The sequence below is a fragment of the Charadrius vociferus genome, unplaced genomic scaffold, assembly GCF_000708025.1.
Source record: "Charadrius vociferus isolate BGI_N301 unplaced genomic scaffold, ASM70802v2 scaffold45, whole genome shotgun sequence".
Lineage (NCBI taxonomy): Eukaryota > Metazoa > Chordata > Aves > Charadriiformes > Charadriidae > Charadrius > Charadrius vociferus.
Window position 1 is genome coordinate 70347 of NW_009648712.1, and position 26761 is coordinate 97107.

The 26761-nt window shown below is 39.8% G+C and overlaps 1 protein-coding gene across 1 annotated transcript in view; it reads left to right on the plus strand.

Annotated features, from left to right (window-relative positions):
• The window catches only part of MYOM1 (myomesin 1), a 75526-nt gene extending 49068 nt beyond the window's left edge, over nt 1–26458 (plus strand). The window contains exons 24-41 of the mRNA XM_009886641.1: nt 500–606; nt 715–759; nt 4575–4711; nt 5592–5736; nt 6345–6404; nt 6653–6720; nt 7284–7397; nt 8076–8163; nt 8918–8956; nt 9049–9154; nt 10968–11131; nt 12512–12548; nt 12865–12887; nt 14520–14575; nt 19609–19824; nt 22690–22810; nt 24028–24195; nt 26358–26458. Of these exons, the coding sequence (XP_009884943.1) occupies nt 500–606; nt 715–759; nt 4575–4711; nt 5592–5736; nt 6345–6404; nt 6653–6720; nt 7284–7397; nt 8076–8163; nt 8918–8956; nt 9049–9154; nt 10968–11131; nt 12512–12548; nt 12865–12887; nt 14520–14575; nt 19609–19824; nt 22690–22810; nt 24028–24195; nt 26358–26458 (1795 nt within the window). The remainder of the gene's footprint in view (nt 1–499; nt 607–714; nt 760–4574; nt 4712–5591; nt 5737–6344; nt 6405–6652; nt 6721–7283; nt 7398–8075; nt 8164–8917; nt 8957–9048; nt 9155–10967; nt 11132–12511; nt 12549–12864; nt 12888–14519; nt 14576–19608; nt 19825–22689; nt 22811–24027; nt 24196–26357) is intronic.
• The last annotated feature ends 303 nt before the right edge of the window (nt 26459–26761 follow it).

The following is a 26761-nucleotide window of genomic DNA, read 5'->3' on the forward strand; positions in this document are numbered from 1 at the left end:
TTTGGTAACTTCTGTCGTGCTCTACATGCCTATTCTGTTTCATCAGGCTTTTAACAGAGAGGAAGAAATGGCAAATGCACAGGTTCTGCCTGTGAAGTACCTATGTGCTTCTCTAGTTATAGAAACCATAAAGAAAGAAACGGTGGCTCACCACACTTGGAATTGCATGTGAAAATGGAATCACCCTGCAGTATCCTTTCACGCTCATCAAAGACGACAATGAATTTTTAAGCATGCCTGAGCAAGGTTAAACTAGCTGTCTCCAGTGCTCTGGGCACTATCTGAGAGTTGTGCCAGCTCCATTCGTACTGCACATGGTAGGACCTATGCTGCTTTATACTGGCCAGAGCCCTGCATTTGCCCATTCAATCAGAGCAAAAGCTAATACAAGACTATTTTTATCTGGTGTTAGAGACATAAAGGAGGGGTTTGGTTCAGACTGATCTAATCTTTTTATCAAAATGCTTTTTTTTTTTTTTTTTTTTTTCCCCTCCTCTAGGTCAAAAGCTACCTTTAAGGATCTTGGAGAGGATGATTTAGGAATTTACTCTTGTGTTGTTACAGACACTGATGGAGTTTCATCAAGCCTCACAATTGATGAGGAAGGTAAACACAATGTCTGTTTTGCTTTCACATCTGTTTTTCCCTGCTGCTGTGTCTCTCAGATCCATAAGGCATGCACACCTTATATTATTTCTTTTATGTGTTTTTCAGAAATGAAACGCCTACTGGCTCTGAGCCACGAACGCAAATTCCCAAGTAAGTGAATCAAATATGACTGTAGGGGAGCGTTTTGCATGCAGTGGGGTATCACAAAGCTTCTGCCACCATCAGGTAGGGAAGTCACTATAGTAACTTCAAGTGAAAGTGGTTTTGAATTGAAAATATAAGATTCCTTTTTTTTTTCTCTTTCTTTCAGTACATTTGTGTATTACTGATGTTCTTCCTGATCCATTGCAGGCTACTGGTCTAGGCATATAATGAGTCTATATTACAGTTGGAAAATAAGTATCCCATTGGCTTTGTTTCTTCTGCAGAACAGCCTTTTATACTTACTCAGCATACCTAACCTGGTTTAAAAACCTCAGTTTGAAAATTTCTCTAACTTTACTCCAACTGAAGTTAGCATAAGTTAAATTTAAGGTTAACAAAGCAGGCAAGTGTAGGAAATTCAGCTGTAATGATCTATACATACAGAATTTTCCTGCTGCAATTCATTCCCTCCCTCTTTCATGTAACACTTGACAATATGAACATCCTTCCTTCTGCTTGGGTTGGTATTTTTTGTCAACTCCACAGACCTCCCATACCTTTCTGATATCCTGGATGTAACACAACTTGGTTACTTTCATTGGAATGTAACTTCAATAATTGAAAATAATAATAAATTGGATTGTATAATGAATCCTATTACACACAACAAGATGAGACCTAAACCTTGTCTCATCATCTCCCACTCCATTTTCTTCTTCGTTCCAGGCACTAAAACTCTTGCCTGTGTTTTAACATCTTCAGCTTTGTGCGTGCACTGCTGGCACCTCTGCCAAATCAGCCCACATCACGCCTCTCAGCCCAGTCAAAGCTTGGCCACAGAAATGGCCTGTCTTTTTGCCCACAACATCTCTCTTTCTCATTTCCTTCTGTGTTTTTCCATATCAGCCCTACTCTTCTCAACATATTGTATCACCTTTTGACAGCTTAATGACAGCCCGAGCATCCCCTTGTTTACTCCTGCTCCTCCCAGTTGTTTCCTCCTAATTGTATCTTCACACTGAAAGTTAGTCATCACAAGACCTTACTCTTGTCGCACACCCTTACTTGCCCCAACCTTTGTCTTCTGAGTGCTCTTCCAACCTCTGTGTTCATAACTAACGTCACAGAAAAAGCTCCTCAGGACACAAATCACGTCTTCTTTTTTGCATCATGTTAGGTAACTGTACACTTCTAGCTGTGCATGAGCTTCCAGCAGGCACAGGCAAAAAGGGAGATCACTGCAGAATGTATCCTCAAAGAGGAAACTGTCTTACTTGCTTTGGTCAGTCTAGGCCCTGTGGACACTAAAAAAAATAATTACAAATACGGATTAAGATACATCTGGCTATGGCTATGAGGCTAGAAAAATCATAACGAGGATCAACAGGAAATTTTAGTCATATCTCCAGATAATCTGTTTGAAGATTACTCAAATTCTCTAAAAAAAATATAATTATGCTATTCTATTCTAATTGCTAGGCATTTCTGATTCAACATAAGTTCTTGCACGTTGCTTTGTTTGGACTTCTGAACTGCACTTAATTATAACTTCTGCTTAGAAACATCTGCAGCTAGTAACTCCATGGGAAAATGGGTTGCTTGAATAATGCAGCCTTACAGAACGCAACTGCCTATGGGCGCGATAACGCATTGGCGCTAGGTAAAAATAAATTGTTCCAACTCTTCAATCTAGCAACTGCCAGAGGACTCTCTGTCAAGTGCTCAGGGTAATTTGTGATGCTATACAAATAGGATGTAAAACCTTGTAAGCATGATGGCTGGAAAATGCCTAAAGTAGCTGTCAGTTGGTGCTTATGGAAATATTTTAAAATAAGACTTTTGCTCAGGGACGACTGCAACACAGATTTGTCCAGTTCCTTTAGGCTGGGGGGCAAACAGCCTTTTCCCAAAAACGAACCCTTTTGCATCCTTTCAGCCCTTTGTTTAACAGCTTCTGAGATGCTTTCCTCTCTTCTATGTTAGACTAAGATATTCATAGCTAATTACATGCAAATCAAGTGGGGGTTTAAAATTGCCATAGAGCTGACAGTGAGACAAAAGCAGTGCAGCCTGATGTCTATTCACACTCTCTCCCTCTTGCTTCCACTGACTCCTGCAGCATTTCAGTTGACTGCCTTTTCCTTTTTTTTTTTTTTTTTTTTTGAGAAACTACACAAGACCTGAGATTGCTTTTGTTTTTCACAAGCAAAGCGATGTGCTGAGTGAGGAAGCTTCATACGGACCATGTGCACTGCTGGGGCACACTCCTGTGGGGTTATTCTTTGCCCTGCTCGCTTGTGGTAACGCTGCCCCTCCAGGCTCCAGACTTTCCTCTCTGGTTAAGCCTGTGTCTTTTTCATAATCCTCTTTTTTTTTCCTGTGACTGTTGCCTCACCTCTCAGAAGCCTTATTTTCACCAGAGACAGGTCCTGTGCCACTCAGGCACCAAAAGCAAACATGCAGGTGTGGGAGAGCATAGATGTGGGGAAAATGTGATCATGGGAAAGGAAGACGTGGGGGGTCCTCACCCCCTGACTTCGTTTGGCAGTTGGGGTGGGATGGCAGCTCTGCTCCAGAAGGCACCTCAATCGTTTAACATAGTGTGAATAAACAGATGAGAGAAACTAGACACTACCTTGGTCCCAGTCCTCTCCTGCTGTAATGAGGCCTTGGGATACACAAAGTGGGGTGGGATGGAATGGAATGGAATGGAATGGAATGGAATGGAATGGAATGGAATGGAATAGAATATTTTCAGCTGGAAGGGAAAAACAACCCTGTCCTGGGATTTGTCAGGGGGAGGTGTATCTTTACACTATCACCAGACTACATCATCCAGCATTTTGCAATGTGTTTGTACACTGTCTTCAGCTGTTCCATGTTACACCCTTGCAAGGCAGACTTTGAACTGCTGTGAAAGTGGAGATTGAGGTAGAGTTAACATACAGCATATGTACTCCCTAGAGTGTGAGTTTGTTGAAAATTTGAACATCTGCTAAGGCAGCTAAAAGTGATGGAAGCCAGTAAAATGATCAATATGCCCCAATAGCAGAGTCTAAATGCTCATGTTTAATGTTGCTGATTAAGATATTTTAACAAAAAGTTAAAGTGAAAGCAAGCTGAGGACTTATACTAAAAAGAACAAGGAAAAATAAAAAAAATATTCAAGACTCGAATTACCTGCTGTACCCTTCACATGATGTTTTTCCTGGTAACACAAGGAATTGGTCTATATGCAGGGGATTTTAGTCATAGGTAAATGAAATGTACTGCAGAGATTGAGGGGGTGTTGTGATACTTAGTGAATTCTGGGAGATGGAGGTTCCACCTGGCAAAGGATCAGACTGCTTACAAAAATCTCCCAATCTGCAGCTCAGCAGCTGAATTTCTGATCTGGCTTCATGCTTGGTGTTTTTTTCCGATGAGTCAATTCACTGTCTTACAGTAGCATTGTTAAGTGACTCATTAAACATGGGTCTGGACCATAGACTCACATCATGCTGCAGAGATCCTTGCAGTTTACCTTTGAAATAGATTTAGCCTTGTATCAGAATGGAGGGGCACTAGCATAACTCAAATCCTGAACACTTGCAGTCTGTACAGACTTAGTGATTGAAGGAACAAAAGATTAAATCTTGTCTGTCATCCTATGTACACGTGGGTGGAGAGGTGTTCTGTCTATAAGAAGAGCTATCATAAGCTAGTTACCTTGCATACAGTATCTGAGTATGAAAGGAAAAAGTGGTTTTCTGATTATAGAGAAAATAGTTGTTGGGGCACAGGCAAAGTATATGCTTCGGTCTTTTCTTTCTTCTTTGTAGCTGTCCCACTCGCCTCTGAGTTGGCAGTGGAAATTTTGGAAAAAGGAGAAGTGAGGTTCTGGTTGCAAGCTGAAAAACTGTCCGGCAATGCAAAGGCCAACTTTGTATTTAATGATAAAGAGATTTTCAATGGAGAGGTAAGCCTTTTCATTGCTTACATGTGTTTGCTTTTTTATGAGTATCAATGAGTATTAATGTCTCTGTCTCCAGTATAATTTCAACTGGTGTTCCACACTAATGCATTTTCATGAGAAATAACATGTCATTGAAAGCATCATTAGAAAGATTTTGTCCATAGTACTGAGCTGCAGCTGAATTCTACTGGATGCAGTTTATAAAGTGGAGTTAAATGACTTCCTGCCACCTTTGTGAGTACCACATGTTTTGTTAACTAGTGGGGACCACAGGAGTTCCTGCAATAATGTAGTCCCAGGTAAGCAACTACTGTGGTCTTCAAGGAGTCACTGCAGTAGCCCAGATTCGTCCTATCTATCTCCTTCATCTATGGCCCTAGCACACCCTTGTGCTCGGTTCTCCCCTCTCTTTGCTGTTTGGAGGAATTTATTACACCAAGGGATAATTCCCAAGTGCTTGTTTCCAGCAGCAGAACTTGTTACTCCCAAAGACATGACATGGCATGCTGTTGTTGCAACACTGATATCAGGTAGAAGGCAGAGATGGAGCATTCTACACAAAACCTTATAAAATTATAATCATCTTCAAAGAAAGCGTTATTCTGAAGAGATGCAAATCTACACTGTTCTAATGAAGAAGAACGTAGTCGTGAACCATACAACTTACCATACAAGGAATGTCACGTTTGTATAGCATCAGTAAATAGGCTATGCCTTTAACAGATTTCTTATTTATTTGATTTTACGTTTAGAGCTGGAGCTAGCGATAGTGAGAATCTGAATAAAGAAACCAAAATTTCACCTGAAGATACCATATAACGTTTGACAAATATTTTCCAACTCTTACATCTGTTAACTGTTGCTTTACTTTCTGTTCCTGAAGAAATATAAAATGAAGGTGGACCAGAAGACCGGCCTTGTTGAAATGATTATGGATAAACTTGAGGACAAGGATGAAGGGACTTACACTTTCCAACTGCAGGATGGAAAAGCAACCAATCAATCCAGCCTTGTCCTCATTGGTGATGGTAAGCTAATCTATATTGCACAGTAGGCTAGAAAAATTATACCAAGGCTACCTCAGTTGTCATCATCACTTTCCGCTATTTTCAATACTAATAGATGTTCCAGTGTTTTTTCATGTCACAGTGCTTGCCTGCCTCATTTAGGACATGTGTGCGAATGGATATTTTTAAAGTGCGGGGCGGAAGGGGAATTGTTATAGAAATGTAAAATATTGCAGCCTGTTAGGGTTTACTTTTCTATGGACGGAATAAAAATTACCCATGTAAAAAGCCCATTCAGGTGGGAACAAGTAGAGCTCGAGCAGCTTGCTGACTCTGCTGCCACTCATTTGCCTTCCTACTGAGAGCGGAAAGTAGCTGTATGAGTGGGGATTACGCTTCATCAGACATGACACATTAAACTCCTGATGACTGCAAGCAGCTAGGAAAGTTGGGTTAGCCATAATCAGCTTCCAACACTTTGAAATGTTCAGGGAAAACCTGACACTATGGCAGGATTCTCAATGCCCTCCAAGAGGCAGAGTTGCACCTGACTGTTATAGTGACATTCAGTACCATACAAATGGCCCATGATGCTTAACCTTATATTTCTTAATGGTTTTAATTCCTAGTATTCAAGAAGCTGCAGGATGAAGCAGATTTCCAGAGAAAGGAGTGGCACAGGAAACAAGGTGATGATATGGACATTTATAAGAATCACATGTGTGTTAGTCTGTTAAGAGTTTGTTTATATTTATATATGTTAATCTGAAATAGATGGGGTTTGTTCTGTTATATAGTTGCTTACCTTCTGAAGAAAAAAATAAAACCACATTAAAATATAACAGTATTCTTGTCAAGAAAAATACATTTGTCTTTGGGTTTGTATCATGAACACCATTGATGTGACCTTTAAAAAAATATATGTAATTTTCAACAGGTCCTCATTTTGTGGATAAACTGGGATGGGAAGTTACTGATGACTGTAATGTGATGTTGAAATGTAAGGTAAGAGGCAAGGAAAACATCAAGTACAATGTTCAAAGTACTTTGACCTACCACTACTTAGACGGTGAGGGTGGGAAGGGACTAAAGACGTGCCCTTTGCTTGTGTACTCCCAACTGCCTATTGGATAGCTACAGAGCCTCTGAATGCTAATCATGCTGAGGTGACGGCTCATTGCATGTAACAAAATACCTTGGAAAATAGCTTGAACTTTTTTTCTTCAGGTCTGTTGGCCACCCACCCAGGAAAAGGCACCTGAATAGAAATGACAAGTCTTTGTGAACCCTGGGACTTTCTCATTCATGGCCAGTTTACGCATGTAGAAATCCCACTGCTGCCCCAGGTTCCTTGAATCTGTTGGCGGTCTTTTTCTCTCTCTTTTCATCCCTGCTGTTTTCCCTCTTGCATCCCTCATTTTAAAATGGAGGCCTGCAACCACTCACTGCCATCAAGTTGTAAAGCTTGCTGTTTTTTATGAGACACTTGAACAGGCTAACCCATGCGACACTAAGTTCCCCTGCTCAGATGAAGAGAATAATTACGATGTGGTTTTCATCCATCTTAGGTGGCTAATATTAAGAAGGAAACAAACATTATATGGTACAAAGATGACAGGGAGATAATGGTAGATGAAGAGCATGACTTTAAAGATGGCGTGTGTACTCTGCTGATATCAGAGGTGAGTGACTGTCCTTCTTAGCCCTCAGCTGAAGTTAGTGTTACAAATTCAGAGGAAAGATGCAATCTAATCTGATATTTCAGCAGAACAATCAAAAGAGGAAGTGGGTTTTAAAAATGGATAAACTCACAAGGTGTCTGTGTTTTAGCTAAAGCAAATGTCTGTCTATAACAGCTTGTTCAGATTTTCAGGAAATGATGACAGAAGAGATAATAAGCTTGTCACTTCCTTTGCATGTCAGTTTAACAACAGAATGAGACCACATTTACATTGCGAATGGCATTTGGAAAGCACTTGTCACTCAGGCTTTCAGAGGACCACCCTCTCAGGGTCACCAGAGAGGCCTCGTCCACACCCAGCCTTGCTGCAGACTTGGGGGGTGACCTGCATTCACCACTTCATCTCTTCGCTCTCGGTTCTTTGGCTGAGGAAGGGAAGAAGTGTCAGAGCCCCCTGGGGACAGGCGCCCCCGCGGCTGCAGGCCAGGACCCCCCATCCATGGCCCATCCCACCACCCCAGCCAGGACCAGGGCAGCTGGGGGGCACTGGGCCAGCCCCAGTGCCGGACATCGGGCACCTCCCTGGGGATGGGGACGGGACCTCATCTGGGTTCAGGAGTAAAATCTAAATTATTCTGCAGTAATTATTCTGAATAGTTTTACTCTTACAATATTGCAGTTTTCTAAGAAAGATGCTGGCACTTACGAAGTCATACTGAAGGACGACAGAGGAAAGGACTCCAGTGAGCTAAAGCTTAAGGAGACAGGTCAGAGCCACCTTCTGCATGCTGTTAGCCACACCAGCTGGCAGCCCGACTGCTCTCCTGCAAGCGGTTTCGGGGTAGTACAGGCAACTGCATGAGTCACCTTCCTGTGGCTTTGTTTCTCCTGTGTATAAGATCATCTCATTAGAAAAACTGAGACTTTTCAGTTCAGCTAATATTTGAATACAGCTTATTGCATCTGGATTCTGTATAATTTTGGGAGAACACGATGACTGACGCTAAGCAAAATGATAACAGGTTTCCTCGGGGGGGCATCAGTAGTGTAAGTCTACAAGTGCAGAAAGACATTCTACAAGTAGGTAATTTTAAAAGATTTCACATTTTTATTATGTTTGGCCATTTGTTTATTTAGGGGGCTTTCCACTCATTGTGATTACTATATTTTTTAAATTTTACTTATGTTTCCAAGCAAGCGGAGAAAAACCTATCCCTTGGAATGGGTTTAGATGGGTTAGCATTCCAATTGAATTGTGTCATTTGGGGGAGGGGGGGGGAGATATAGTTTTGTTCAGCTGCAGCAGTATTCATCAAGGCTGCTGTTAAATACAGTCTGGAAATTATGGAATAACAGGCTATATTTCTGCATTACTTAGATTTCTAATATGCTTTATAAGGTGGGTCCAATTTATTTTTCAAACCTACTGGGGAGAATATTTTAGAGCCTGAACTTATCCTATTATTGACTGCGCTTGAGCTGCAGACACAGAGTCTTAGTCTCTGGATTTTATTTCCACAGCTTTTGCAGATCTGATGAATGAAGTATGCAGAAGGATTGGTAAGCACTTAATTCTCTTTCGAATGAATGACTCATTGTGACACTCAATGAATGCCTGCATGGCTCCATAAAACCATATGCTCTTCTTTCAGCTCTCTCTGCGACAGACCTGAAAATCCAGAGCACAGCTGAGGGTATCAGACTGTATTCCTATGTTACTTATTATGTGGAAGATCTGAGAGTGGGCTGGGTGCACAAGTAAGTATGCAAAAGCTTTGCAAAAGTCAGTGCAATTTTGTTTTTATAGACTCAGAAAGAACCTGGATATATGAAAGGGATGAGGCCCAGGTTTCTTCGCCTCTCTCATGAGTCCCTTCTCTCATATGAGTTAGTTTAAGTGAACTACACTCATGTGAAAGCAGTACGAGAGTCAGGCGGTGGTGGTGTAGGGCCCTCCTGTCAGTTCCCACGTGAGACAAATAGCCCCATGCCATGGGATGCTGTCAGGGCTGTGCTGCTTCAGAGCGCTTCCCACCTCCTGGATGGGAGCTGCGTCTTTTCCGGAATCAGTTTTAAGGAGTGATGCAAATACAACCTGAGAGACTGACAGGCTTTGAAAGAGGCCAGCACCACAGGCTCAGAGATACCTCGCCTGGAGGTCTGCTTGTCTAGAAGCCGCAGTTCACGGGAACTGGGACAAGCAGGCACGTCCTCTTAATGCACGCATGGGTTCATGTTTAGGAGGCAAAGTAAGCTTGAGCACGTGCCCAAGGCAACAAAATCCAGACAGCCCTTCCTGTGAGCACTACGAACCTAACCAAGACAGATGGAAGAACCGAGATTCTTAAAAAGAATTTGAATGCCCAGCTCCCCATAAAACTAATGGGAGTTGCATATCAAAATCCATGAGACAGCTTTGAATTCTCAGCCAGTGCAAAGAGCATGCACTGGAAAACTCAGAGAAATAAACAACTTAGATTTGATTTAATAGTAGTAACATATTTGAATAGCTTCAAATCTATTATTACTATTCTCGCTGCTTCACTTCCTGTGAACATGGTAGTAGTCTTTAGGATGGAATCTGAATTACTCAATAATTACTGAATTACTGAATCTCTCAATAAAACTCATGTAAATGAGGCACAGTATATCCAGGATGTGCTGTAGCAGTCTGGCTATAATTATTGACACTGATGCTAACCAGCAATGCTGTCAGAGAAATTAAAGCAGTTTAAGGTTTTCTTGTCTCTTGGCACCCATTTTGACCTGGTATCGCCAGGAGTCCTGGGCATTTCAAAACTGGAAGTGAATATGAAGTGTTCTGGATTTCTTTCTCTTTCTCTCTCTCTCTTTTCTCTATTTAATTTTTAGAAACTAATTTAATCTTGAAGCACATCAAATTAATCTAGTAAAACTGTTCTTTGACCCTCTAGTATATTTGAAGTTATCAGTTTAAAGACAATAAGAAAATTAACAGCTTATTTGATTAATATCTTTTGCCTCATCCAGGGCAATTAACTGCTTAGCTAGGAACCTGAGAAATTTATATTTTTGTGAAGGAAAATATACTTAAATCAATGTCTGTTTAACTGTAAATGCCAAAGCATATCGGAGCGTCAGAAAACATTCCAGCTAGGCAAACACCATTTGTCACAAAAGTGGGGATTTTTGTAGGTACGGCCCTGTATAGTTTTGTTGTGCCCAAGCAGAAATAAACTTATATTAAGAAGAAAATATGAACATTTGAGGATGCATGGATTACCCTTCAGAGATCTGGGGTTTAAATTTGTATAGCTCTTCTCTGGCTCAGATCATAGACCAAGATGCATCACGTTGCTGCAAGCTTTGAGGAGAGCTAGGCCTTGAACAGGGAAAGACTGTCATGTCATTTCTGTCCTGGTGATCCCCAGCTTTATCAAGAATTTGACTTCAAAAGTTTCAAAATGTGGTGGCATGCCATAACACCTTGGAAATCATTTGGTAACTGCAGATGTACCCAGTGACTCAACATGAGCAAGTCCCATTTATACTCCAGTAAAACGAAAGGGTAACGTTGTTTTGTATTTTTCAGCGACACGCAGATTAGGTTTACAGACCGAGTGAAGACTGGTGTCACTGGGGAGCAGATCTGGTTGCAGATCAACGAGCCAACTCCACAGGACAAAGGCAAATACACAATGGAACTCTTTGATGGTAAAACAGGACACAAAAAGACAGTGGATCTTTCCGGACAAGGTAGGCCATTCCCTCTGCTAACATCATCTGTGTGGGGGCATTAACGCTCCAGTTGGGCAGGAGCATCTATACAGCATCTTGCTACAGACCTGTTACCCTTTGGGTTGCAGGGTCTCTGTGTGCGCCTCAGCAGCCTGGCAGTGCACGTGGGGATAGCGCAATTTGTTTTCCCTGACCTGTGCTCTCAGGCATAAATTGTGAATGGCTTTTTCCTCTTCCAAGTACCCGCTTGCAGTTTGCCTACTGAGATACCAGGCCAGTTTCTGAGCCATCTTACAAAACCCCTTGTGTCACTGGCATTGATTGGCAGTTTTAAATAAGAGTTGTAGCACTGAATGCCTTGTGTATCTTTCACTTCCAAGTAATATTTGGAGGAGGAAGTGAGGGACCAGTTTGTTCTGTTACTTTCCTGCTGCATTTCTTTGATGGATATAATAGGGCTCCTTATTCTTCAGAGATGTCAAGACTGGTCCCTTTCATCAGCACGATGAAGGACTGTTAGGGGAACAGCTAAAATTATTTGCATTGACTGTTGGAAGCTTTTACTCGGAGAGACCTCTCAGATCCTAGGGAACAGATTAACTCCTTCCAAACTGCTGAGTTTCCATTCCCAGCTATTCCCATCCCCGAAGCTTCGCTTTGGGTCTGCAAGCTCTGTGTAAGGGCAATAACCTTATAATCATCTCCATGTTGCTCCTTCTGTACTCCATCCCCACTTTCTGAGAAAGGAAATTTATTCTTCCGTTTCAAAGCGGAGAGGTTGACCTCCCACATGATGGTAGCTTAGCCTGAATTTACAAAGGAGACACCAGTTTGGTGCCTGGTTTGTTCATGGCCATCAGTGTAATGCTTCAGAGCAGATGTGAAAAGCACTTGGAAAAAACAGATCTCTTGTAGTCCATAAGCCAGTGGTCCCCAAAGTAGGGTGTAGATCTATATAATTTATAAATAAATAAATATACATATATTGGGGGTGCATGCTCAAAAAAAAATTTGCCTATAGGGGTGCACGATCACAAGAGGTTGGGAGACCACTGCTGTAAGCTATCACGTAGGTGGTGTTGTGGGTTTCTTCCTCTGCTTTGTGAGATCATTTCGGCCTATTGCTCTCCTGCTATCTTTTTGTCTTAAAGCCTAACTTTTAGAAGAAAAAAAGTGTGTTTATGCATTCATATGTATATATAACAGTTGCCATATACAAGATGGCCTCTATTAGTTGAACCATTCAGCATTTTAGGGAGTATACAATATGCATGCATCCATACATTAATATTTCTTTAATTATGTCTACAGTTTTAATTTAGTTTTACATTCTAAATTTAAACTTGTGATAATTTATCTCTGAACCTACCTTTAAAATCAACTTTTCTCTTTACAAAGCATTTGACGAAGCCTTTGCTGAGTTCCAGAGATTAAAGTAAGTATTATGCCATCTAAATGCAGTAATGGCAGCCATAAAATAATAAGAGTATTTGTTTGTTTTGTGCTGGAGCTAAACATATCCTGTGAAACAAATCCTAGTCCTACAGAAGTCTGTAGGAGTTTTGCATGTGACTTCTTTGGTGCAATTCTTATGTAACAGTTAGGTAACAAAGAATAAGCAGTATTGCCAAATGATGAGAGAGATTTTCCTTAACAGATTAAAGGCAATTAAAAAGATAAGCTATTTTTCAATCACTCTAAGTAAACTTTAACATTTCAGTTTACTTTCTTTTTGTTTCTTTCAACTCCAGGCAGGCTGCGATTGCAGAGAAAAGTAAGTGGCCCTTCTTTGACAAGATCTGCAATAAACTGTTTGCAAAGGTTTTCTTCCTGTCCAGGAAGGTTGTGTGTTGGGAGAGAGAGAGCATGTTTACATGTGTCTGTGCATCTGCTCATCCTAAGATGAATTTGTCCTTGCACCAAGGGGAAGCAAGGGGAGTAACCATTTAGTGATTTAACATTCATGTATGTTGCAGCTAATACCGCTATAGTTATGGGTTATGTTGATTTTTCCAGTCTAAACTCCCGTTGTCACTACCAGTTAGCCTTCTCTAAAAATGATCTTTATTGCTGAGATCTCTCATGCATGTTCTCTGCGCAAAAGTCATTTTGTTTTCAAAAATGGAGGAAATCACTTTGCTAGTTTTGAACTATCTAAAATGTCAAATGTCTCTGCCTTGCATACAGAGATGTATGTAACAGTAGCAACAGTAGCTTTTGCATTATTGAAAGGCTGACCCCTGAATCTCCTAATACTTTTGTGTGTCAATTCCAACATAGCAACTAAACCAAAAGTATGTAAGAATTACTTAAGAAATTAGTCGTTAGAATTCAGCTTGATTTATTAAGCTCAATGTTCTCCCTATTTATAGAAAAATGCATGGAAAAAACATAGCACATCAAAAAGTTCTCCCACTGCAGATGACTTTCAGACATTTATAAAAACAAGGGCAGAACTGGCATTTGAAAAAGTTATTGGAGAAAAACGTGCAGAGAGATCTGAGCTAACTCCTCCTTAACATATGCTCCAAATAGAGCAGGGTTTGGAAATGTACACTGATCCCTGTGAGTCCCAGCTGAGATGGCACGAAGGAATCAGTAATAGCCCTGCTCTGGGCATTTCATTTCTAACCCTGGACCATTCAAAAGGGGCTGGCATGTTAATTGACATAACACAGTCCTGTTCTGGTCTCATAAGGTTGTTATCTCTGTGCTCCAGAGCACATCTTTTACGGAATACGTTAGAGGAGAACATTTTGTATAGTCATTTCCTTCCTCTGCCAGGCTCCACCAAGACTTACAACGAACAAAATCCATACTCCAGAATAAGTGCACCAAAGCCTGCATGTGATCAGCTTATTTGTATTTATGTAAGATTCCTATGGGACTTTGAGTTTAAAACTAGATCGAATATCCGTCTCATTTACACCCAGATACATACAAAGTGGTGGAATTTCAGTGCTGTCACTGAGACTGTCTTTGTATTTAGACCAAAACCCAATCTCCACCACTTTATTAGCTGTCATTCATTTCTTTTTGGAAATACAACGTTTTTAGTCTTCGACACTAAAAATGTAAAGTGCCAGATCTCAAAAAAAAACCAGATTTTTTTTTTTGTGCACTCAGAAGTAACACCGAATTGATGGCAAAATCCGCAGGACACAGCACATGTACTTTAATTCCCCTCTGTAAGTGATTGACACCAGCTATTAACACATCTTTTGCTGTGAATTCATTGTTTTTTAAAGTCCAAATGGTGTGCTAAGAATGCTGAATAGTTCTCTGCTAGTGCAGATATCAGAGACAAGTTGTACATAATTAAGATAAAAGAACTAGAAGGGAAACAGAATCTGGGACACAGTTGATTTTTGAGACACTAAAGAAAATTACGCTTATTTATTTCTAGATCGTGCACGGGTACTTGGAGGTTTGCCCGATGTTGTCACCATCCAGGAGGGCAAGGTATGGTAAATTAACTGAAGTTTTGTACAACAGCCCAACAGCTTGAACGCCTTTCAATGATGGGAAAATATTCACCTTTTTTTCTTTAATGATGCCATCTTTAAAATCTGCCACATTATTTATTCATCCCTTGCCTTCTGTACATAATTCAAGTCTTGCACAGATGGGTTTATGTATTCAGGGCAGTGTCTTTTCTTAAGCATTAGATAAAAGTGAGATGACAATGTGAGCTGAGACTAAAACTCCTTATATAACCAGCTCTTTAAAAATTCATGCACAGGTTTCACAGTTAGATTTTTATATTTTTTTTTGGTAACAGGGTATCAGGGAAGTTTAACTCCTTTTTTACAAATTGTTAGTCTTTCCATGTCTTTTGCAGTTCACTTCCTCAAAACATGGCAAGATAGTCACACCTGTCAAGGCTGGCTTTCAAACGTTGTAAAACTAGTAAACCAGTCTAACTCAATTCTCTTCCAGACAAAAGGAGATAGTTTGCTCTATTTCATCAGGGTAAACGGGGAGGAAGTCAGAAGAAGTCACCGGATTATATTAGCAGAGTTTAACCAAACGATTACTGTAAGGCACTCCCAGAGGAACACAGCTACATCGACGCTTGAGCACAGAACAGATGACCCAGAAAGTCAGTTCTCGGTCTCGCGACCTTTTCCCAGCACGCTGCTTCTCCAAGTTGCTGCTTAATAGTACTGAGACCAAGAAGTGCCTGCTCCTCACTTCCCACTGGTCTGCCACCAGCCAGTTCCTCTTCACAGTGTGTGTGAACACTGAAATAGGGCACGTGAATGTCATTGACAACCCGGGATATGACAACTACAGTAAGACAGCTCCCTGATATTGCTGACCTTAACTGGAAGTAGGTCAGCCGAGTCAAAAGTGTTTGATCGTAAGCTGAGCAGAAGTGTTAAGAATCTAAAATCTTGGTCTGAATTGTTTAACAATGCAAGATATAACATAGCCAACAGATAGTAGACTGCAACAGTTCTGGGAAAATTAAGTATGCTGCCACTAGAAAATGAAAAGATGAAAAATGAAATTTTATTAAACCTTTCATTAAAGGATTTTGCAGTTTGGGAAATTGTGTAGAAATAAGAAGCACTCATGAGCATTGTAACTGTAGGTAGAAGACACAAAGAAACAGACTGAATTTGCAGATTCTCAGCTAATAGTGCTTGTGCTTGGAGATGAGATTCTCATACTGTTTTGGCAGGGGATAAATTTGGGTGGTTATTATCAGTTTTAATCTCTCTGCCAAAAGACAGTTAATACAAAGTTGGGTATGAGCTCACTAAAGCAAAATGCGTAGAGTTTATAAAAAGGGAATTTGTAAAAAATGAGTTGCAAAATCTTACCCAGACGCACATTGTCCTTGAGAGCAAGGACGTTTGCAATGTTTGAATAAGTGACTGAAAAACTCCCAGAACTCGAGACAATATCCTTGACCTTATGTTTCTGGATTCAGTAGATGATCGTTTTGAGAAACAGAGTAGGAGAAGGAGTGATTGGGGAAAACAGTGCTTGTTTGGGTGGTGTTGGCCCATCTGTCTATTGTTTGCATATATCCTGGAGAGAGGGGAATGCAGTTCTCTGTTGTGTAATTCATGCAAATTGCACGATCGTCAAGGATTCTGAAAAACAGTAAGCGAGGTAGCAGAGGACTGGCAATTGCAAGCTTTGATTCTGAATACAAGTGCAGCCATAACTAGAGAGTTATATGAACAGACTGGTATCCCTAGACTGAACTTCCAAGCATATGCACGTCTTAAACTTAACACTGTGACTGTGATGCTATTTATTAGCTTTTTACATGCGAGCTGAAGGATATGTGTGAGAACGAATGAACCAGTGTTTACCCAGTGTTAATCAAACAGCGTTCCAGATGGTCTAAGAGGCTTCCACTGATAGACAGAAATGCTCTTCAGCAGTGTGATATAATTGGAAAAGGCTAAGCGTCAGTTCATATTAGGGAGGAATTTGACCTGACAGAGAACACTAGCATAAGTTTTATGTGCAGCCAGCCAAATTAACATAAGTGGCTGTTTTAATGAAGGCTTGTAAGTGAGTAAGGGGTTTTATTTTTAAAAGGAGAGGCTTAGGATTCTGACAGACACTTTCAGACCTAGAAGCAACGTATTGCATCCTTCTGCCCACTAACTCCCCATTCTACCCCTTCTGCCAGGGGTAGGTGGCCTCACAGGTAGGCTGGAAGAAGGAGCAGATTCCTGTGATAGAGCTGCTTCAATTCACTTACTGGCATCTTAGCCCAAACCACTTATGAAAATGAGTTTGGGCTAATATGCAAGAGGAATGGCAATACTTGGAATACAATGACACATTTCCCTCTGCCCCATGTACTATCTTAAGCATGATAATCTGCAGGGAAAGGCAGAAAAGGTACGGGGGGGCACAAAGGGTCTTGCACCTGCTGCCAAGTGCACACCTCAATGCCCCAGGTTCAGACTTACAGAAACTTCTCTGCGGAGCTCTGAAATACTTGGATCCAGTTCAAACAGATAGGGTTTAGCCACCCAGATTTTTTCAGATAGTTCAGACTTCCTCATAGATTTCATTCACTCACCACAACATCTAGCAGGTTTCCAGTCCTTCCCCTTGAAGGGAAATGTGTCTCTTCCCCTCAGGAGGACAGGACGCATCTTTTTACTGGGATAAGAACTTCAGGTTGAATACAGCATTACAGTCAGGGGGTTCTGTAAACAATAAAGCCATGCATTAACTTATGAACACATGAGCAAACACAATCTCCTGCCCAATGAACAGAAAATCTGAAACAGCTAGGTGCAGTCACAGTGGGTGATCACTTCTTGGCTAGGGTTCCATAATTATGGAACTACCTCCCAGAAAACCAAAGATCTCACCACCTACATAGCAAATTATAACATACAACTCTGTGCATTAGTACCTGGAAAATAAATAAGAGTCGGAAAGGTAAAGAGGAGCACGGATGTCAAAACAAGAACTCGTGATGCAAGGTTAAGCAAAATGCAGCTATTTTAAGGAATTATTTAGAACAAAAAAAGAATCATCTCTGCTGCTTGAATCTCTTTGAATTAAAAAGTACTGACACCACTTCAAACACCTGAGGTTTGAATGATGCCAGTAATTGACCTGTCTGGACACAGACATCAGCTCATTAGCATCTTGGAGTGGCAGCTGGGGCCACGTGGTGGTGATCTCTTGCTTACTAGAGAATGAGAAGACAGTAAAGAAGTACCGAGTACATGAAAGTACCCACATGCAATGCCTGCCCAAGGCTGACGGCATGTTTGTATTGAGAGCAGTAAGGAAGAGGGGGAAATAGAAAACCTCTATCTTTCCCCTCGTTTTTCAAAAAGACGAACTGATATAGCAAACAAAACCACATTCACACCAGTGGGCTATGAAAGAAGGCAGTCAACAGCCCCCCACAGTCACCAGCTGTAGGTGCTGCAGGAAACCAGATAGAGGCCGTTTCCACCATGCTGTAACCACCTCTCACTTGGAACCTGCCTTTCCTTTGGTACCAAGAATTATATGTTGTTGATGGAGGAAAAACTTCCCCCTCCCTTTTGTTCTCATTTTGGTCCTTAGGGGCTGTGGTATTTATTTGATCTTTACTTTGTTGTCAGCAGTACAAAAAACTTTCATTTGTATAGAGGTACCCATTTTTTCTATCTGCTCATTTCAACAGCCTTCTGGGTATCTGTCTTTTGTCCACCATCACGGTGCCAGATAAGAAGCAGAGAGGTGAAGGGAAGGTAGCCTGTTAAATAGATTTCTCACAGTAGATTTTTATCAGAAGGCCAACAATGTGAGTGCTCTTCAGTTGTCTCTATTTTTGATGTATATTTATCAAGATCCTTTAAAAAAATTGTAGAGAAACTTGATTCCAGTCAAGTGGAAGCTTGTCCATTCCTTCTGTATCACTTAATCCATGCCTAATGAACCACTGAAGACCATTTTCTCTGCAGTAAAAATTCTTCAACTTCCACTAAAAAATATTCTACTTTGAGTCACTTTTTAAGTTCGGACCAATGTACTATTTGATACTTAGACATGAATGGCTTCCTTCCTAGATGAAGGTCCAGAGAAAGGCCTATGTACCACTTAAGTTTCACATGAATATTTTTAACATTTGACTCTATATGATGTTCATTTTTGCAAACTCCTTCAAGAAGATTCCCATGGCATTGCGACCGGAGGCGGCAATTGTTTATATGTATTAGTATCTCCCAAACATGAATTTCTAAGCTGCTGACAAAAAAAGGAGGCCTGAACATTGTGTTCACAACAGACTCCCCAGCCTACAGAAAGTATCCAACTGCCAGTGATCTCGCCAACAACTGACTCTCTGATAATGAAGATACTTCCTTCAGTCTGATAGGACTGAATTCAGACTTTAGAAACTTTACTAACATCAAAGGGAAATACTTACACAAACACCAAAGAAAGGGTAAAGCCTGTATTGATTTCAGTTAAAAATAGTTTTATAGAAGTGCGTAAAACAATTCAAGTCTGTTGGAAGAACTGTCAGGGCATAGTTAAAAAAGATCCTAAATTAAACAAAGTATTCCCGGGACACTTTGCTCTTAGTTATTTAAAAAGGCAGGCACACTTTCTTTACTTCTGTGGCAAATATATAGTGAGCTTAATGTGAAAAAATCCATCTGACTGTTCCTCAAATTCTCCTTTCAGGTCTAACACACAAACACAGATAATATCTAATTTTACATTAAACAATATGTATGGAGAAAGCTGTACTAACAATTATGAGAGTAGAGAAGAAGGTCCATAAAATATTGAAAGGTTTTAATGGAGTTTTTGAATTAACTGAGTTCCTTCTTTTCCTTTATGATCAGAAGACTCTGACAAAAAGTATTGATTACTGATGATGATATGCATCCACTTACTAAAAGCAGGAAGCTAAATAAGAGGTTGGAACATTTGGAGTCAGGCATCAAAAAACACAGAAAATATTTACTGGGTCTTACCTGTAATTCCTTTTGTACTTTTTTCTATAGGCACTTAATCTTTCTTGCACTGTCTGGGGCGATCCTACTCCAGAGGTCTCATGGCTGAAGAACGAAAAATCATTCGTATCAGATGCTAATTGCATCCTGAAATTTGAATCTGGAAAAAATGTCAGCTTTACCATTTCTACTGTATCCACACTCGACTCTGGGAAATACAGCATTGTGGTGAAGAACAAGTATGGCACAGAGACCAGCGATGTCACTGTAAGTGTGTTCATACCTGAGGAAGAGAGACAGTCTGAGCAAGAGAAAAAGAAAGAAGATAAGAAAAAGAATGTGTGAATTTAAGACTAGGAAATACAAGTATGGGGCAGATTTTGGATGATAGGCTGACATAATCTCTGTGTGTGCAAATGGCTTTCTGCTTTAGCAGGCAGCCTTGGATTTTTCCATTCACTTCACTTTTGTTTCCAACACCCTTCACTGTGCCAGGGAAAACAGGGCCTTTCCTAAATATTTTCTTACCGCTAACTTCACAGAAGCTGGTTGTAGCATCTTCAGCCAGGCCAAATGCATGCTGGCTGTAAACACAGGCCCGCCATTTCACCCTCTTCCTGGAGCATTTGACCATACAACAAAAATGGAAAGGATGAAGGATCATTTCAGTGGAAGCAACCGATGAGGTAGATGGAAAGATAAAAAACGATTGAGGCATTTTTGAGCAGCAGTTTAGATTTGTTCCAACTTTGGTAAAGTAGCATAGATGGAATGTGTTAGAGAATTAAATCATGACGATATTAGTGCTGGTGTTGTCTACATTAAGGCCCCTTCGTATTGCTGTGTTAATTTAGAGAGGCCTTAATATGGGTGTCATCTGCATCCATAAATATTGTTTAATCTGCCCAATTGGGGTAAAAGTACTGTAACATAAATGGAAATTAGGCTTAGGAGGCCTGAAAACTAATGTGTGTGTGTGTCTGCAAAAATGTATGAACCCTCCTCTATGTTCACAAATAAACAGAATTCACTTCTTTCCTTCCATCACAAGCTTGTTTCACCGTGTCTTGTTTTACTAGTCACGGCTCTGGTAGTTGTGCACAGTATCTTAGTCTCTTAACGCTTTCACCACTGTAATTACCTCTAGCTTTCCTTTAGATCCCTGTTAATCCTCACTTCACTGTTCACGACAAAACCCACAATAGCATCTCGTCACAACTTTCTGTCCAGACCTTGGCTACTTCACATCTCAACTCAACAAGGTATTTTTGCAAATTCAGGCACAGGAGTGGTCTCATGCAATTCCAGGGACCTGCTCATGAATTTTCATTTAAGGGTGTTCGGTAAGTATTTTGTCAGACTGAGACCTCAGTTAATTTCACCCAAACTTAACACTGGAGATCAGAAATAACATATTTCGTCAAGATCTTTTAAAGCTACAAAAAGAATCTTCACTAGAACATAGAAAAGAACATGGGTTTTTTTCAGCTAAAAATGTTTCAGACAAAAAACATTTGTCCAGATCTTTGAACACACTTATATAGATTAAAAACTGCATGTCAGCTATTTTACCACAATGCCACTGAGGAAGAGCAACAGAATGTACATATATGTTCATCCTGGTGGACGTATGTATAATATGCACATGTGATGCAATATATATCATATCCATATATGATCAGAAGCAGTTATCAGCCCAGTTGCTAATTAGGAGAGCAATGTGCCATATTAATAAATTCTTTCCATTACTAGTCTCACAACAGCACAATTCTTCTACAACTAATGTATATATTTTTAGTACAAGCATGATGTGTGTGCACCTCTCACATACTTTCTCTTGTCATTTTTAGCTACTGTGTCTGCAGGCATAGGGCTGTTTCCCAGGCACTCATTTTTCTGCAGTACTGACATTTCTATGAGGATGCCACTAGTACGTGCTGTACAGTTAATGCTCACTTAAATGGTTGCTATCTGAGGTTTACTGTCAGCTAACATTACAGGCAAAGTGGAAGCATGAGGGAATTCTTAACGGATCAGGTAAAAATAGATTCGACACAATTATCAATGGTGAAAATGGTGATTTTTGCAATTTTTTTAATAGGTTTTTTTCTTAATCAGTTTCTAGAAAGGGCTAATGGTTATAATCTCAATCATTAAAAAAAATATTCAGATTTAGATCAGATTTATGACCTACCAAAACATGTTAGCATGTGCTTAACTTTATGCATGAACAGAACCCGCAGTTTCAAGGAACATGTTAAGTTTATCTGGTATAATTATTTTTTTTTCTTCCAGAACAGATTTCACATCACAGGGATTTTGAACATGGAATTATGTAAAGCTGTGTTTTCAGCATTTCACATAAACAGTCTATGTCTTCAAACAGTCTTATCTCCTAAAATAGTTAAAACTCAAGTATCAAACTTGATGACATTACGGCAATTTTAAGGTTTAAGTGTGTAATTATGTACATTAATGAATCTTACAAATATCTGTTATTAAAAAGTTCAGACTATTTAGTCACAACAGCTGCATATCAGACAAAGTAAAACAGCTTAGTTTTTAAATTTCAATATATAATCATGAGGATATTTGTAATTTGAGATACAGCAAGCATTCTGAGTTTAAAGAACTAATGTCAAATTATTTGATAATTTTGCTTAGTATGACATGAAGCCAATTCAAGGATGATAAGCAGGTCACTCCATCTCGGTCCAGGACACACACCTTAAAAGCAAGCGTCACATCTCTTCCATCCTCCAGAGCGCAGACAAGACTATGACTTGCTCTTTGCAATACCTGCTAGCTGATGTTTATTATTTAGCATTAGCATATTTTTAATAATGATTGCGCTTTGGCAGCAGTTTATTTCTACTGCTTTATCTTCAAAAATCTGTCCTCCTGCCTTCCTCCTTTAGGCAGAACTGTGAGGGAACCCAAGTGGGCCATCTCCCAGATAACAGGTTGGACTCCACTTCTCTGCTTCAGAAGTTGTATATGTCCCTGAAAGTTAGAGTAATAGCTGCTTCTAAACGTATTGCTCCCAGGGATTCAGTTATGGTGGTTTCAAACCGAATTTGTGACGCATCCACATGTCTCGCTTGTGCACTTTTTGTTCTTGCTTTGCCTCAGGTGATTGTGATTTCTGTGTCAGGACAGACTGACACAGTCCAAGGACAAGATCAAAATAATACATCTGTATCTAAAAAGAAAAAAACAACAGCAAGCAAACGGAAGGAAGGGGAAAAGAAAGGTAAGAGCACTTTCACCTTTAGGGTCTTCTACTCCAATGAAAAAATTGTTAAACATTATGCAGTTAATAGTCTGAGCCAATCAATATTTCTCAGGTTGCAAACAATTAAGTTTACAGTACGTGTGCTCTTAATCAACAACAAATGCAAAGTATGAATTGCCAGGCTAAATCTCAGTAAAAGAGACTGAAATCAACACTTTTAAATCACCTTTCCAAGTTCTCACCTCGGCTCACCTGGCTGATGAAAGTTTTTTAAGCCATAATAAATACTTTCAGATTTCTGAATACAGAGGAAAGACCTCCTAAACACGTGCGTATACACAGATGGTGTTATTTTCCAAAGTGAGACTCATCTCAGCAGCTAGACGTTTGACACTTAAAAAAAGAAAGGCCTTGCTAATTAAGGGACCCTAAATGACAAAGTGTTTTAGAAAAGCCTGATCATATAGCCATTATTTGAGATTAATCAATTATTCTCTCTTAGTTTAATGTCCATATTGAATGGTAAAGTTGGAATTCTAAGTGACCATTTTTTGGTCCAATTTAGAGAAAGGGTGGAAAATGAAAAGCTCTCTGCTGATTCAGCATTCTTGTATATTACAGATTTTTACTGTTCTGTTAGACTCTTACTATATAATTGCTACTTGGACATTGATTTATTCTTCACAATTACAACTCCCTCATGTAGAGCATTTTAGCTCCAAATAAGGCTTAAATTCCAATATTATCAGAACATGTTTTACATGGTTTTGCCCAAGTATTTTTTCTTTGTATACAGGGTGTATACATGTTATATCATTGCTGACAGAACATTTTATACTCTTATTCCCCTCCCTTTTCTGCTCCTAAGGCAAAACCAAGTATTTAACTGCATTTCTTTCCTCTCTTACTTTCCTGGTATGGGTAACATAGACATCTCTGAGCAGTCCTGTAAACAAGGTGACTTATGTGAGAAACAATAACTTACAACTGTAAATGTTTTGCAGGTTCTACCCCTTAATCTTTTTAATTACAGACCATAAAGACTTGGGCTTGCTTTTGGCTCTGTAAAAAGTAGTAACGTTATTTGTGATACTGAACCTCTTTATATGGGTATGGGAAGAGGAAAAGAACATGATCAGGTCAAAACCAACGTGAAAGCTAAATCTTACTTACAACACAGAGTGTTGCCGAGCATAGTAAATATAAGGGAAATTTTATTACTTCTCCTAAATCAGATTTTATTAAGCCACGCGTAGAAGAAATTATTGCCACAGAAGAGACACCTGATCCAAATGAAATCCCCCCTGTGGAAACAGAAAAGGGTACAAAAAGCAACCAGCAAGCAGCAAAGATGACTGACGGAAAGGTGGCAGCAGCAGAAATGGTTCCTCAGCCCACGGAAAGTTTGGATAGGCAGGGAAAGAAACCACTGGGAAAAAAAACTTGAGTAAACCCCGCTGTTCTTGAAGGAAGAATGTGATCTTGTTATGGTGTGGATAAGTTGTTCAAGCTGAGATTTCATGGGTGGTAGACTAGCTGTAATATTTTAACACAAAATTTTATTAGTGCTTTTTATAACATTTCTAATACTTCATAACTTTAAATGCATAGTAGATGGGCACCTATGTCTCAGTATCAGATTAATTGCACTGCAGTAATTTCTAAGTATCTTAATAATAATCCATATACTGACAAGGTGATTTCAATTACTAAAAACATGCACAATAAGCAGAGTTTATTAGCATGAATCCTGCCCAGAACTGACGTATTTATTAATCTGTAAAAGAATGTTGGTATCAGTTATGTGGATCTGTTAATTGGTATTTGTAGGCCATCACAGCTTGAGGCAGACCCCGCTTACTTTCTCAAGGAAGCCATATGTACAGTCCTCTGAATGCCATGTGGGCTGTACATTTCACCATGACCAATTTGATGATAACCATGACAGGGGAGGACCTTCAGAAACACAACCATCTCGTGTGGATGCAGGTGTGGCAGAAGTAGGTTTTCTTTTGATCCAAGTTTCTTTCATGCAAACCTGTTTCATCAGGTGGATCAGGATGACACCTGGCCCTTTCTTTTCACCGAGACTCATGTGACTGCTTTTCAGGCCTCTCCGCTTCATTGATTCCCCCTTGGCCTTGGTGAGGTACTATGGATATAGCATTAACCCACAATTATCAGTTGCCCCACATGCACATTTCTCTCCACCCTTTTTGCTACAGCAATCATATTTCTGGTTTTGGAAACAGAAAAACCTGCTAAACCCACTGTCCTCCTTCCCAACACTGTCCCTTGTTCCCCTCACTAGGATATCAGACCCACTGGTTTCTTATAAGAGAGTGTAGCTTCACAGTCCATGTAAGTGAGGAAGAAATATAAGCCAAGAATCTCTACTTTAAATCACTACTGTGCTTATTCACGTTCATTACTGTGTTCATTCACATGTTTATGTACTGAGGATATATAAAAATATGACTCATTTGTGGATGTTTAGATACTTTGAGAGAAGCAGAGTGCAAGCTGAAAAACAAACCAATAAAAATACAGGTCAGAATTTATTTTGTTAATATGCAAACTGAGTTCAGCTTTTAAGTGACCAGAAATTATTAAACACAAGAAATAAAAATAAGATATTTAAATTACTAGGAAAATATTTTTATTCATTTCAACTTTTAGAAGGCTCAATCATATTATATTGGCTTTTCCAGATGCATTGATCATGAAAGATTACTGAACTCTGTTGGTATTTCTAGGGTGTTAGATCTATGACAAATACGGACATACTGAAAAACCAAGAAATATCAGTTTCTAATCCATCCTTATAGAATTGTTAGCATAAGAAAAAAAAAAAAAGAATCTAGCATGAAAAGAATAATAGCATGTAAATGTGTAACACCTGAGACACTGATATCTCTGATGGAAAGCAAGCCATTTTCTTCTAATAGAATTTCAACAGGATTATTCAACTCTTTTTAAAACCAACAGAAAGACTCCTGCTGGGTTAAACACTAGATAGAGTGGTTATATGGAGGCAATTAGAGTAATAACATTTCTGTAAACAAGGTAACAGGTTTAAATAATTTGGATAGCCCATTCTGAGTGACAGAAAGATGTCGGATGCAGTAGAGGGAAAATTATGCAAATCAAAATATTGACTGCTACACAAAAAGGTGGTGGGAGAAACTTAAAATTCAGACTGAACCACAACTAAAATCATCCTGCTAGACTTAGGTACTGTTTGACACATAGAGCTTGACTCAGTTCTACATTACATCTTGTTCTACATCTATGTGTTATAGTTTAAATTAGTAGAAAACTGGAGTGGCCCAGCAGCCAACGACGCAAGCCTGAGTCCCATACAGAAATGCAGTAAGGAGCATTTCCATGGCAGGAGGCTTTTAAAATGAGAACCTTGGGATGTCATGCAACTGTTACAGAAAATGACAAATATCTACGGATGCGCAATTACATCCCTCTGGCAGATAGTTAGAGAGTCTGGCCTTTCAAAACATTACAACGCTGCAGGTTGTTTCACATAACTCTTAACTGCTCTTTGCCGCAGCAATTATTTTAACTTGCCGTACCTCTCTAAAAATCCACCACCTCTTACAGCTCCTTCGGGTTGGGAGCCGATCTCCCACAAACATCAACGGCAGCGTGTAAGTTATATATAGAACAGACTGTACCACTGAGAGCCTGATCCAATTCCTGCAAAATGCCACAGGGGTCTTTTCATTGGTTTTAATAGAAAACAAGCTGGATCTCAGAAGAATGTTCTAAAAATGTCCCAAATCTCAGATTACAAAGCCCATTTTGCTCACTGTGAAGCCAATGGCACATCTCTCTTTTGGGTCACTGTAGCAGAATCAGGTCTTAGCTTTTTGCTGAAAGTAAAATCAGTATTTTCCTGATATTTCAATTAAAACCTACTTGGAAGTACTATTTAAAATTTAAACTAAAATGCAA